This window comes from Pangasianodon hypophthalmus, chromosome 19 (assembly GCF_027358585.1).
Source record: "Pangasianodon hypophthalmus isolate fPanHyp1 chromosome 19, fPanHyp1.pri, whole genome shotgun sequence".
In the NCBI taxonomy this organism is placed as follows: domain Eukaryota; kingdom Metazoa; phylum Chordata; class Actinopteri; order Siluriformes; family Pangasiidae; genus Pangasianodon; species Pangasianodon hypophthalmus.
The window spans coordinates 9,359,039-9,374,360 of NC_069728.1; the positions used below are offsets into that span (position 1 = coordinate 9,359,039).

At 38.1% G+C, this 15,322-nt stretch overlaps 1 protein-coding gene across 1 annotated transcript; it reads left to right on the forward strand.

Annotated features, from left to right (window-relative positions):
- The first annotated feature begins 11,580 nt into the window (after positions 1-11,580).
- On the forward strand, positions 11,581-15,186 carry chgb (chromogranin B). Its single transcript, XM_026944403.3, has 5 exons — positions 11,581-11,900; positions 12,319-12,365; positions 12,448-12,544; positions 12,739-14,015; positions 14,765-15,186. The coding sequence occupies exons 1-5, from the start codon at positions 11,606-11,608 to the stop codon at positions 14,816-14,818; spliced, it is 1,770 nt and encodes a 589-aa protein (XP_026800204.3). The 5' UTR covers positions 11,581-11,605; the 3' UTR covers positions 14,819-15,186.
- Positions 15,187-15,322: the final 136 nt, after the last annotated feature.

Below are 15,322 nucleotides of genomic sequence, written 5' to 3' on the forward strand. Positions count from 1 at the left end.
AACTCGAGGGCAATTTAGCCCCTCCTACATATCCATAAACGGACGTCACGTTGGTAAACAAAATACGGTGCGTCTAGTGCGCGTTCCTGCTACGTCACCACGCTGGCACAGTTCAGTCAATTCAAGACCTCGGGTTCAGCCAGGGGTACAGAGGTACAAACCTGCCCTCTATCGGAGGCTGGCGCTAATGCAGACGGAATGCGTGAATGTATTGTTACCAATTACTTTATATACGGGTAACAGGGATTCAAAAGTTAAACCAAAATGTCTCTGAGTCCCTCTAGTGGCTGACTGCAGTGCAATTCTTAACCCCGCCCATTCCCACGTTAGTGAATGGAAAAAGAACCAAACTACTATCCATCCATTCATCCATCCATCCATTCTCTGCACCACTTATCCTACACCCTATCCCAGGAGCTCTGGGCACAAGGCAGGGGAACACCCTGGACAGGGTGCCAACCCATAGCAGGGCACAATCACACACACACTCACACCCTACGAACAATTTGGAAATGCCAGTTAGCTTACAACGCATGACTGAGGGAGGAAACCCTTGAAGCACAGGGAGAACATGCAAGCGCCGTGCACACAGGGCAGAGGCGGGAAATCGAATGCCCAACCCTGGAGGTGTGAGGCAACAGTGCTAACCGCTCAACCCCCAGGGAACCCACATGGACATGGGGAGAACATGCACAGACAGTGACCTGAGCTCAGGATTGAACCAGGAACCCTGGAGCTGTGAGGCAATTTTGTGCCATTCCAAAAAATTTTTCAGTTCAAACTTACAACTATGACAGCCCTACATGTATTTAAGCTGTTTCTGATATGTCCCTTTATCAGCACATCAAAATAGATTCAGCACTGGTTCTCGAAAGAGACATAAGCTATTGTATGTAACTATGAATGGTATATAGTAAAAGTTTGATCTATCAGGTCCACTTGTTGGGTAGATATTTACACAAAAATGCAACTGCAGTTGAATCCCCACCTATGTCTGACATAAGACAAACTACCTCAAGGTCCCTGGAATATAATCTAATCTAATTTTTCTTTTATATGCACTGTGCACTACAGCTAATATTAGTGACTGGTTTACTGAAATGAATCTTATTAAGACACAATCATTGGCATGCTATAGTATGTTATCATGTCTGGATAATTAGGACATATGAGTTGACAATCTGACTCAACATTTTCAGAGTATTAGCTGTAATATAAGATCCATACTGTTGATAATCATGAGTTGCTTAGACAGGGAATGTCTATGATCAGCATCCATTCTTGTTTTTTCATGAATAGGGGTGACTGTTCAGCATTTAGTATATACTGTGAATACTGAATACACTGATCAGATACACATGTGCTCCAAATGTGAGTTTCATCTCTGTTTCCAGTAGGTCCCTCCTGGTAGCAGACTAGCAAATAATTGTTGATTATGCTCATAGCTAACACTATAAAATTCTCTGCAGGCAGCACTAGCGATGAGTGGAAGAATATTTATGGGTCCATCAGAATGCCGCAGGCTACAACCCACTCTGAGGTCTGTTGCTCTGAAGCTTCTAGCAGACATGCTGAATTCTGAGCTTACAGCATACATTTAAAACCCCTCTCTATAGTACACTTGTTAATACTTCTGATAAATAAGACAAGATACTGTGATGATTAATTCAACACTCTAGCTTCCACAGGTTCCTTTGCTTAGTTAGTGTTTGTCTCAAACCTGCCATGTTTTGCTGGAGTTTTGCTGAATCTTTCAGATGAAGTGTTTGAGAGGTTACAAAATGACTCTTAAATTAGGTAAACAAATAATGATCTTTTGCACTGATGCATACTTTATTAAAACCGTAGCATACTGAAATATGCTACCATGGATAACAAGGAAGGAAGATGTGAACTGATCAAGTCAGGCACAAATTTATTGTCATCCATCCACATATATATATATATATATATATATATATATATATATATATATATATATATACATGTGTGTGTGTGTGTGTGTGTGTGTTCAGTGAAATATCATGCCTCAAAAACCATGATTCCACATGAAAAACATCATACACTACAGTACAATGTGGGCAAACATAACATATAATAAAATAATTAATTTCCCTCCCAGATCAGTCTTTATGCTCACAGAACCGAATAAAGTCATTTGTGTTTTTTAGATGTGCATATTGCAGGCTATTGAGATATCAGTATTAAAATGTTTCTGTACAATAACAAGTGCAACAATGAATATGAAGGACAGTAAGGGTAACAATGCAGTACTTACTATAAGAGCCATCACAGGATAAACTTGTTGAACTGGGTAAACCCAATGTCCAAACTGCATACATCATAAGACCATATGAGAGTCTTCTGAGCATCTGAATGAACAACCCTGTATGATTAAGAAATAGTCTCCGGAAGATAATATAGTGCAACAAAGTTCTGGTGACAATAGTGGTTATGATGTTGGGGCTTTGAGCCTCTTCCGTTCAGTAGATGTCAGTGTCGAGGGACAGGAGGGTGTTGAGGAGGCTGACAGCCTGGGGGAAAAAGCTGTTACAGTCCTGTAGTTGCTCTAATAACTTTTGCCAGATGGTCCGTAGTAGGGGTCATTCATAGAGCTGGAGGCTTTGTGGATGCAGCATTTACAGTAAATATTATCTGCGGAGGAAAGAGAGACAATATTCTCAGTTGTTTTCAATACCTGCTGTAGTCCTGTAGTCTGAGATGTTGGAATTCCTGTACCAGGTTGTGATTAAATTTCATTAGGCATGAAGAAATTTGGCTCCCACTAGCTTTTGTTCATTATTCTGAATAACAGCATTTTTAAGTGTTCCCTTATAGGTCATAATTTTCCATCATTTACATTAACGCACATTACGTTTCTCTTTGCTTTTCTCTATCACACTGGAACAGGACTTTAATGGTTAACCACTGATTTATTATCACTCTGACCTGCTGTTTGTGCCTTGTAATCTAATTTCTAGACTGATGAAGCAATAAGATCTCTCAGTATTGCGCCAGTCCTCACACTGGAGTTCGTTGCTCTGCTCTTTCAAGAACACTAATGAGCAAATTCATTGCTCTCATTGCAAACCAATGAACCCCTGCAGGTTCAAGTAGGATGTATGAGTCTGCATGAGTTTGGCATTAACATTAACATTAACATTGCTCTGCGGCCTCCTCTTCAGCAATGTTTTCATAAATTAACAAATCATCTGGACCTGAGTAGCTCTGACAAGCAGTTTCTGATAATGTGTTCATGTGCTTGTTGTATGGCAATATCTAAGAGGGTATATTTGCTTTGTCAAAAGTGTCTGGGTTATTACACTTTATGTTGTCAGGTTCCCTGAATCAGCACCAGAAAAGCAGCTGTATGTATGGAAGTCTATGCAGTTTGGTGTTTCAACTAAATTAATTTAACATTTGAAACCTTATCAACAATTGACCAAGCAAATATTCTCATGCCTTCCAATTAAATCAAATCCAAGCCAGTCCAAATGTGAGAAAGACCAAGGTTCTTGTACAGATCAGATGACTATTAAAAGTAGTCTACCCTTATTGAGAGCTCTCATTAATAATTTGCATTTGAAAATGGCTTCATTTGAGTATGCATGGGTAATTTACACATCAAGAGCTGCACTGTCATGATCAGGCTTTGTGTGAGACCTTATCATTTCAATGAATTTGAACAGAACAACAGAGAAGAGTTTTTTGAGCTTTTTGAGAACATGCCACACACACACACACACACACACACACACACACACGCACAGTTCATGTGTATTTAGTACTACTGTTCAGGAATAATATAGAAATTTATAGAAACTATAATTTCAGGCATCCAAATTTGTTAAGAATGATCAACATTCCTGTGCTTCATTAATTTTGTTAGCAATTTTTAACCATAGTAGAATGTTCAGTGCAGGGGAATTAAATATGACAAGGACTCATTCTTGTCAATATAGTTTTATTGACTGAACCTCAATATATTGTTCTTCACTTATCTGATAAACCTGTGAACACATGTAGAAAATACCACATCACTTAAATGAACAATGACTGAAGAATGACTGACAGATGCACTATAAAACAGGATGGACGTTCATTGGAAGTAGAAATACCCAGATTCCTGAATGAAGCTAGTCAGCTGAGACAGTAATGAACAACTGAACATGATAACCCTCTAGGCCTGGCACCATCTCTGGCTGAGAAAATCAAATGTCTGTTCCAATCTGTCAGTCCAGGTTTAAACAGAAACCGCTGAAGGCAACAGTATGGCATAAAGCTAAAAATGACAAGGACATGGCGTATATTTTACATTTACTGAATGTTTGCGTGGCTAAAAAAGTGCAAGCTTGATAAAACCAGCCAAAATGTGTTATCTGATTTACTAACAGGGTCTATGGAGCACTGCATCTTTTACATGGGAAAAACAGAAGGAGTTTTGAACATTTGCATTAAAATTTGTAATTTGTAATTTGTTTCTATCTAAAATGCAAAATACATGGCAAAATACATAGCTATGTCTGTGCAAATAGATTAAATTTGCACCTGCGATTTACTCAAAGTCGTAAAGTCACTTGGGAATAGAGATGTGTGCACAAATTAATACAACCAAAAGGCATGAAATTTCCATTAGTTGAAGACAATAATATTGAGTAAGTCTGAATAAGTTTATGTAAATTATGTTTTAGTTTCTCAAAATGATCAAAATGTGTCTTAAGTGATGATTTAATACTGCCACTGTAGAGTTGCAGTGGCTCATGCTGACTGGTGCTTATTTGCTCTGTTCCCAAATCCACATGTGAGAACACTCATATCATCTACTGCAGATAATTTTACAGCATTTAAAAGTTCAGATCCTTCCATCAAGCATTTTTGTCACTGTATGTTTCTTCCTGAACTGGTGCAGAATACCTGAGGTGATAGCTTTCTAACTTTAAGGCAATATATGACAGGATGAGTCCTCTAGTCTAGTGACTGAAGTGAATTCATTCATTAAAAACCCATTAAATCTTTATATCACATTGTGACCGGTTAGGAATGCACCCTATATAGACACTAATCTACTTAACCGATTATAAAACCAAACTGAAACCCAATGAGACAAAGGTCAGTTAAGGATGTCAATATTGTTTAATGAATTCTTGGCATTAGGATTCATTATTTGTCAGCAAAATACCAGCTCACATCAACCAGAGCCATGTTTGCTCTACAGAGCAGCCACACGTTCATTATCAGTAGGGGTTAAATAGATACCTGCAAGATCTAATTCATCACCCTTTCCATGGATTAGATTAGGAAGGGAAAGGGCACAAGGCTCAAGAAGATCTCAGAATTGAGAATGCCTATCTGATGTCCATCTGCCTCCTTTTAACAGTAATCAGACTTGAAAATCAAACATAAAGTGTGAGACATTCAGAAGCACCTTTAAGTGTTTAATTATAGTTTTATCGAGTTAAAGACACTAGATTTTCAGGAATCGAACCTTAACTGTAGATGTACGACATACAATACACATTTCTTTACTTGCATGGCCACAAAGATACCATAAGTATTTTGTTTTGTTTCCTGGTTTATCTTGATTAGCCTAAAATTAAACAACTGGAGCGTTGTGAAAATGTTTCCCCTTTTATAGCAATGTTAATATGAACATTATAGTGATAAATCGCCCTGCCACAATGTGTTGGAGATTAAGTGCCCTGGAAATGAGCCTTCAGGTCTTTAAATCTGAGCATACAAAACTTATTGATTCTATAACCTAGACCTCCTAGACCTTGCTGTTGAATTAAGAAAGTTTTTCAGTATGTCTGGTGTCTGGCTACAACTTAAAAAGTAAAAGGGTAACACTTTACAGAAAGATTACCTTAAAGCTTACCTTAAACACATTCGGAGTGAGTTGTGAATTACAATTACTGCCTGATATAACTAAGGTACAAAAATACAGAGAAACACCCAAACAGGTCCTGTTATTTATTACCAGCTATCATGAGTTCTTTAGTTAAAACAGCTTTATAACTGAGCAGTGATGCAAATTCTACAAGAAGCATACTGTAAATCAACTGACTATCACTAGCTTCCCACCAAATTAGAGAACAAATTAATAACTCTAACTTTCAGCAAAATCCCCTAAAACTCCATCAGCCCTGAATGTTTTTTTCCTCTAATTATTGTATTATATTGTTTTTAAATAATGCATTATATAAGCCAAAAAATGAACACCTAAATGAACCGAATTAATATTTATGCAATCCACAAGGAAAAAATGACAATATGAAATAATGCTTTAATTAATATGTTTGTGAAGGGAAAATGGTACAATTCATAAGTGAGGCTGAATTGGTGGGTTCCAATTTTTTAACTAATTATTAACATTTAATAAAGTGTTATTATTTAACTGATGCTGATTTATGAGGACGTGTTTTAGTCATGGAATAAACCTAAGTTAACATTTAAACAAACATCAGTTTAAGTTAAGGAAGCCTCAATGTGAAATATTTACAGAAAATAATATATAAAATTATTTCATTGTTTCAAATTTAGTTATAATAAATTGCTTATACTGATGGATCCCACTTTTATTGTTATGTTGCATATGTACTGTATGTATTGTATATTTGTAGACTTGTTAAGAACCATTGTGCTAAAACACAATACAAATAACAAATGTTATAACAACAAGCTAAGTATGAATGGAATCTCTGATAACCCATTTTCTGTGAGCTTTTCAGCAAAAATAGTGGTATAGATTATAGATTACAACTTTAAAATTGGTAAAACTTCCTATGTTAAGAAATAGAGCACTTAAGTATGTTACACAGCACCTGAGCAAGAAGAGCAGTTAATTATTCATCAATGTCTTGACAAACATATGACAGCACCAAGCTAGCAAATTATGACTTACAAGCGCATCTTGTCACTCTAGCTGTAGATTATTTTAATGACTTTGACAGTTCTTTAATGTTCGAGCATTTTCCCTCTGCCACAGAAAGCAGCTTCTGTGTAAAAGGCTTCACCATAATGGGAAAAAACAGTCAAACACTTCCTCCTGCTCTTGTCATATATAGGGACATAGCGTGACATCCTCCGTGCCAAGACTTACAACAGTTTGTCTCAGCAACTTAGATGTATTTTTAAATGGAGACTTTGTGCAGCAGAATAAAGAGAATATCTGCTCATAGAGTGTTGAATCGACTTTTTTTTTTTTGAGGTTTTATTTCTCTTTTCTGTCTAATAATGAAAGCTCTCCAGGAGGCTTTCATTGGATTTCAGCACTTGTAAACAGCCTGGTTCCTGGATTATTCATCTTACAGTGGACTTATTGGGCATAAATTCATACATTTGCAGTTACAGAAACCTCAGCATTTCTGTCCGTGTCTATTTCCTATTATTACAGATGTTTATGAGATCATGCTGTATCAAAACCTTATGATTGTACCTCAGGGAGGCACTGGGGGATTATCAGTTTGATCAGTTTGAGCATGGTTTAATTAATGTGTAGTATGAGCTGAGTTTCCCAAAAGCATCACAAAAGTTAAGATCATCTTAACTGGGAGAGAGAGAGAGCTCATAGTGATTCTCGCTCTACCATTTAATGATGATCTTTGTGCTGCGATGCTTTTAGCCTGTATTGTGTTGGGAGGTTATCAGTTAGATATACTGTGGTTTGCAGTACGAGTAACTCCCAAATCCCCTTCAAACAGTGTTTTACTTAGACCCTATGCTATTGGTACTAGTATGAGGATATTTTATTCTGTAAGCTGCTCTGGATAGGAGCATCTGCCAAATGCTGTAGATGCAAATGTGAAGTATGCTGAGCATCCTCTGATTGTGGGAGTTATAAGACAAAGACAGGAAGCGTATAGTACAATGCAGGCCCATCACTGTAAAAAAAGAGCTACACACACTGTGCTCTGGCCTTTCCTAACCCTGAATGCATAAGTTAGCAGAGTGCTTTCATTGCACACCTGGAAAAGTGTCTGTGAGCACTAGAATAGGCAGTGCCCACCTCTCTGTGTTGTCTCCAATCAAAAGAGCCACACACAAAGAGAAAATGAAAGAAGCACAGCACAAAAATCAGCTATGCCCACTCAAATTGCAGTTCTCATAAAAAAAAGTACAAGAATCAAAATTATCAAGTGCATAGAATGAACAAAATAGAGTGGAGCGAAAAAAGATGAAGGCTGTGAAAAAAAAAGAGGGAGGCTGTGAAAATAAGAGGAAGGCTGTGAAAGTAAAAAAAAAAAAAAAAAACGAGTACAAGAATCAAAATTATCAAGTGCATAGAATGAACAAAAAAGAGTGGAGGGGAAAAAAAGATGAAGGTAGTGAAAGTTTTCTTTAGTACAGTGAGCTGGCAGAAACTGCACACAGCAATTTCTTTGATAAAATAAAAAAAAAACCAGAATATTATTATGTGATTTGTAATAAGGAAGAAGTTAGCAGTTAGAATAGCTGTGAGATAAAGAGACAAGATTATATCACGACTTCAAAGCTACCATGGCAACAACAATTAGTTTGTACACGAACTCTTTAAATAGGATATTCACTAGATGAACGAAGTCTTCTCCTCTAAGAATAAAAGAGAAAGTAAACTCTTTTTTTTTTACATTTCTGCTTTGATTGCCTTTTAAAGTGCAAACAGAAGTGAATTAGCAATAGTGTGTAATGGTTATGTGTCACTTATTTCACTAAAACATTACAGCAAAATACAGTTTCACTTCACAACAAGAAGAGAAAATTTATTATCAGTATTGTTTTGTATTATAACCAAGACCAAAGATCTTAATCCACTTTCTTCCTTGCACCCATGCACTGCAACGTCCTGAAGAAGCTAAATCCTGTTCATTTCAAATGTAAATACAGCTGGCTTCTCGCTCACACACTGATACTATCTACGAAACCTCCCATATTTATGACTGCATTAAATATTGACAGCATTAAAGACATGATGACTGTGTAGGTCTTCACATTCCTGCTGTTAAGAGCGTGAGATGGTAGAGCAGAGAGACGAATGTATAGGGGAGAGCACTGAGTATACAAACCATGTTTCACCACGAGAGAACAGAACAAACATGAAAAATGAAGAGAGAGCAAGGTTCAGTTCACTTCTGATCTCAGATACAAATATTACGCTGGATTGCTTTTTGTTTTAATGAAAACCATTTATCTGCACTGCGTATAGGGTGTAAACATACTGTACATTATCTGTACATTATCATGCCTTATTCACACCTTTCCTTTAAAATTTTTATTATCTTTCAAATGTTATTTTACCTAAATACAAATTGAGAATTTTTTTTTTTTTTTTTTAGCAAATAAGCCTTTACACATTCATTCTGTATATTGTCGCCATTTCTACAAGAAGACAATCTTGTGCATTACTAATGGTATAAATCAGTGATTCTCAACTCAGATCCTAGGGACTCCATTTTTTCCCCTCATTTTCTCATCAACTAATTATCAAGTGCTTTGTGAGCACAACATGGTGTGCATGTGGTAGGAAAAAAAATCAAAAGCAAGAACTAATTGGTGTAAAAAAAAAAGAAAAATCCAGGCTCAGCCTAAAATCTTGTTTTTGGATACACTCCACAATATATATATATATATATATATTCCATTCCAGATACCATATAATCCATAATTAAACCAATTTGTAAACCATACACCTCAGACACAGTTTCCAGCTCTGAGCCTGATGTATGCATGAACTGTGAGTGTTTCAGAAATGTACCAGTCCATACCATCATCCTAACAGAAGATTAGTCAAAATGGTCCTTCTGCCATAATCCTGGAGGAATTAAATACTTACTGCCATTTGAAGCAGTGAATTGCTTCCAATCATAATTAAGCAGGCCTCTGGCTGATACATTCATGAGATTCATTTCTGATTACCATTGTTTATGAGTGTCTGCTCATTTTTGTATCTTCAAGCAATTATGCAACTGGAATTAATTATGCACCATAATCTGCATCAGAAGCAGTTACAACTGAAATGAATATTAGCTGCACAGTAGGCTATGTAGCACAGATATTTACAGATCATGACAAGGAATAACATGACATGCACTAGGCTAAACCACACTGCTTTCTGTAGGTCTATAGCCCTACACATTTAAATTTCTTGATGCAGAAGATGTGTGCAATATGATGTGAATGCCACCGAAGGATTTCCATATGAACATTAAGGTATTTCAATGAGTAAAGCTTTCCTCAAGATTAGGAACTTGCTTGCATGGCATGAGATTCAATATTCATAGCTATATGTGGGCTGGATGAACTGAATCTTATACAGCTGTATTGGGAAAGAGCACAGCACATTAAAAGAGCTTCGCATGACTTCACACATAGCTACTTTGACTGAACATATGCACTATCCTATCTATCGTATACACGCATCATATGCACACATCATCATGATGTGCATATACATCATATACACACATCACATAGAAACTGTAGTTTGTAGTGCTATACAGAATGCAGTGGTTCATTTCTGGTATTCCTTTTCAAGCCTATCACAGGGGAAATGCTCTTACGTAACTGACTATCAGAGAATTCTACAGTGTGTGTAAGGATACTACTGCAGATATTGGCAGAGGAGAGATATAAAACACACTTTCACAGTTTATTAGCAGTTATGATAATTGCTCTCTGGAGGTGTGTAACAGTGTGCTGTTATTAATACATTAATACAAGCAATATCAAAATTAATTATTGTAATTATTTATAAAGTGTGTTCAGAGTTCCTTTAAGCCAGTGACATGCCCAGGTTTAGGACCTGAGTTGGCAATGAGTGGCAAGTGCACACTAACTGGTGGCACCACTTGTATTGGCTTCATAAGGATACGATCAACTCTACAGGGATTATTTCAATCAACAAGTAATGAGTAACCTTCCAGATATACTATATGGCCAAAAGTATATGGCCACCTGACCATCACACTCATATGTGCTTGATAAACATCCCATTCCAGATTTAGTCCCGTTTTTGCTGTTATGATAAGCTCCACTCTTCTGGAGAGGCTTTCCACTAGATTTTGGAGAGTGGCTGTGGGGATTTGTGCTCATTCAGCCACAAGAGCATTAGTGAGGTCAGGCATTAATGTCTGGCGAGGGGGCCTGGGGTTCAGTCAGTGATCCTGTTCATCCCAAAGGTATTCAGTGGGGTCGAGGTCAGGGCTGTGTGCAGGTCACTCGAGTTCTCCCACTCCAACCTTATCAACGCATGTCTTCATTGACATGCACAGGGACATTGTCATGCTGGAACAGGTTTAGGTCTTTTAGTTCCAGAGAAGGGAAATCCTAGTGCTAGTGTGTACATAGACATTCTAGACAAGTATGTGCTTCCAACTTTTGTGACAACAGTTTGGGGAAGGAACACATGTAGGTGTGATGGTCTGGTGTCCACAAACATTTGGCCATGTAGTGTATGTGATATGAGGGAAAAGTTGGGGTGGCATTTGGAACAAGCAGCTTATTTTATGAGTCCAGCCTCTGCCACCCACGTGGCCCCTGCTTTTAGCCTCAGCATATTCAATATTAAAAAATGCTCACTTACCATTATTTTCTCCAAGACTTCGCTTTATTTCAGGGACTGAATGAGCTCATGAATATTATATATCTGCGGTGTTTGAGCGCTATTCACGGATATAAAACGGGCTGCTTCACGGGCGCTTCACCGGGCCGTGACGCAGGTCTCGCAGACTCCGCCCACTCGCGCGGAGTCCTGATCGTTCCTGCGTTGCTCCAACATAACGCGTCTCGCGCGCGCTGTGGTGCAGGCAGGAGCTCGGCTTTTTGGCTCTTTGATATTTCAGATCCGAGCTTTCATTACCGTTGCAGAACAGTTTTTATCATGAAGCTTCTGTCTCTCTTTGTCGTGACTTTGTCCCTCTTGGCAGGTAAGTCATTCCGATTTTGCTTTCTTTCACACATCATTTCACTGCAGTAAGTGTGATAGCGCGTCACATTTCAGCACCATGGTCAGCGTCACGGCAGGAGTTACGCAAACAGAGGTGCGTAAAACTCCTGCTTGGATTGCACAAGACGCAACTAAGGGTGAAGATTGGAAAATTCTTTGTAATACCACTGGCTGTTGTTTCTTAAATCCAAGGCTCATCAAAACCCATTAATATATCTTCTGATAGGTTCATATCTCACCCCTTCAGCACTGCAGCTGCTATTTTATTATTCTGAAATACAACATCTACTACCAGGTGTTACTTTCTCATCAAAGGAATGCACCCCATCCCATGTAATATCAAAATTTCTAAAATAAAATGTTCTAATTTGCTGAAATATTGTGCTTTAAACCCACAGAAAGCAAGTCTTCACCACTGGGGCAAGATGGCAGGAAGGAAGACCTGGTATGCCACATTTGGTCTTTTTTTAATGCTGAGGTCTTAAAATCCTTGCTGTAAAATTAAAAATATCTTCCTTTCATTTAAGCTCATCCAGTGTTTGGTTGAGGTACTTACTAAGGTAGTGTCCCAACCAGATGGCACTTCTCTGCAACCAGAATGTAAAGACATTCTTCAAAAGCAAGGTAAGTATTATGAAGTAACCTACTTTATAATGTCCTGACAACCTGATGCATTCTCTAGAAGGGAACTTTCATCTAAAAATACTAGCCTGGTGTAAAGTTTGATTTAATTCAAGGTTGGATGTATAGGTTAGTCCCAGTATATCACCATATGCTGCAAATCCTATTCATATTCATATCTCTACATCTTAACATAGGTTCCAGCCACACTTTGCTTATGAAAAAGAATGAAGAAGAAATGCTTCCTCTAGAGCAAGATGAGAAAAGACAAGAAAGGGAATCTAAAGCCAGGGCACAAGAAATCATTAATGAACTTCTCAAGACAAATGAGGAAAAGCGTGAAGACATGGATGAAGAACGGAGCCAGGAAGAATTTCCAAATTACTATAAAAGACACCATCTTTTAACGAGCAAAGAAAAACGTGAAGACCCAGACAATGAGAGGAGCCAAGAGGAATTCCCTCAAAAAAGACACAGTTTATTTTCCACAAAGGAGAAGCGTGAGGATCAAGATGAAGAGCAAAGTCAAGAAGAATTTCCGACTTATGAGCAGAAAAGGCACCTTTTCTTGACCAGCAAGGAAAAGCGTGATGATCCCGACTATGATCGAAGCCAGGAAGACTTCCCAAGCTATGTTTATAAAAGGTATCATGATGAAGACGGGGGGACAGAGAAGCAAATTTGGAAACCTCACAAATACCATTACAAACGGTATGATGACTCATCAAATGAAGATTTTGCAGAACTAAACTCTCAAGAGAAGAGGTTTGAAGAAGATGAGAGTGCTAAACAATACTGGAATCCCATTCAACGATACCACCACAAGAAACACCACAAACATGATGGTGATTCCTCTGATGAAGAAATGGAGAGTGAGGAGAAAGAGAAGAGGGTCTCATGGACCAGAGAGTCAGAGGAGGGGTCCGAGGAAAGTGAAGAGAGGGAAAAAAGAGTTTGGAAGCCAAGCTATAAGAACCACCACATGAAACTCTTTCACAAGCAGGGTAAATTTGAGAATGAAAATGATGCAAACCTCCATCACTCACTGGAGACTTCCAAGCGCCGTTCCCCTGAGGAAGAAGAGGAAGAACTAATTGCCCAAGAGCTAAATGAAAACAAGCACCATTACGACAGCCAAGAGCAGCAGAAAAGGCACCACAGTGATGCCGAAGAAAAGAAGCAGGAGAAAGAGGCAGAGCTGAGATACCTGACCAAGAAAAGAAATGAGCTGGAAGAACGTCTGCTGAAAGAGGGTGAGGTTTATGACAAGCGCAATCCCTGGATTTACCGAGGATACTATCATCCAGCCTGGTATAAGCGGATTGCCGAGGGAAACGAAGGTCTTGTGGGTCCCTCAAAGAAACTTGAAGAGCTTGTTAATGCCCTCAGATACAAGATTGGTCTACTGTCTGAAAAAGAGCCAACTGAAGGGGAAAAGGCTTACCTCCACCAGAGGGCTCTTACTCCAGAAGAGGTAAATCTAGTCCAAAACTGAATGAATTCACTGAAAGAATATCAGTACCTTTATTGTATAACTGCTTCATTAGCAGGTTCTTTCTGCAGTGACAAACTGTGACTCTTTATAGACTCAGTGATTCCATTGCAATGTTGTAATTCATACAAAAAAAACAAATCTGCCAACTTTGACCTAGAAAAGTATACTGCATGTGGGTTCTTGTTGCAAAGGGTGCCACATGGCTGTAATGGCTATGCCATGGCTTAAAGTGAGGTTTAAAATTGTGCTAGCAGACTCTCTGATCAATAGAAGGAAGTGTTTGGGAGCATAGTGCAAAGCCTTTCTCTTAGTGCTTGCAGTGTCAACTGCACCAAAACCCAATAATTACCTCCCAGCTTCAATGACTCCCTTGTAACCACTCATGTCACCCAGATGCCTTAATAAAATAACACCAGTCATCATCCCTATTATTGCAAATGCTGGATCATACAGTGTGGTCGCTTGTCCATAGATTTAACAGGAAGGACAGGTGGCTAGACTCTATAGCAGGCTTAGGGTATAATTTTTCATCCCGACAGACACTATTCGACCACATGGGAGCTTTGCAGTGGATATTTTACCAAGCAGCAAGAAAACAAAACATGGCAAAGGGACTAATCAATCTGTGATATAAAGAATGAGACTGTATTTGCCTGAAATCCATAACCTTTTTACATCAGCTATTAATTCACTAGTAAAAATGTATGTTCGCTCTTCTCTCTCCTCAGCTGAAAGAACTTGAGAAACTTGCCTTTGTGGAGCAACAAGCACAAATAAACTAGCCTTGGTTGAACGAGAAGTGAAGCACCCATACAAGAAACACCTGACACCCCCCTTATTATGACTTTCCAGAAGCTTTGTGTGATGCTGCTTTGGGCTGCTTTTGGATTAATTAATGCACTCTTAACTCATAACTGTGTTTGTTTATAGCACTTTTTTAATGTGAAAACATTTGACAGTGAAGGCCTTGTAATAGACGCCTGCTTTAACAATATACAACCTAAATATTTATTAGATTAAGCTTTATCTGTAAGAAAGAATTATCAAAAGAAAAAGCATAAAAAATGAATGCTGATTATTGTTTATCTTGTGTACTTGTGAAATATTATGTTAAAAACCAAGAGCATGCCATTTGTTTAATACTTGCATCTAAGTCTGTATAACTCTCCTATATATTCTTGTATGCTATGGTTGTATGCATCTAATAAAAATGTTACAGTGGGACCAAAAACCTTCAACTGCATTTTAATCTTATGAGAAATTATGGCTTAATATTGAGGGAAAGG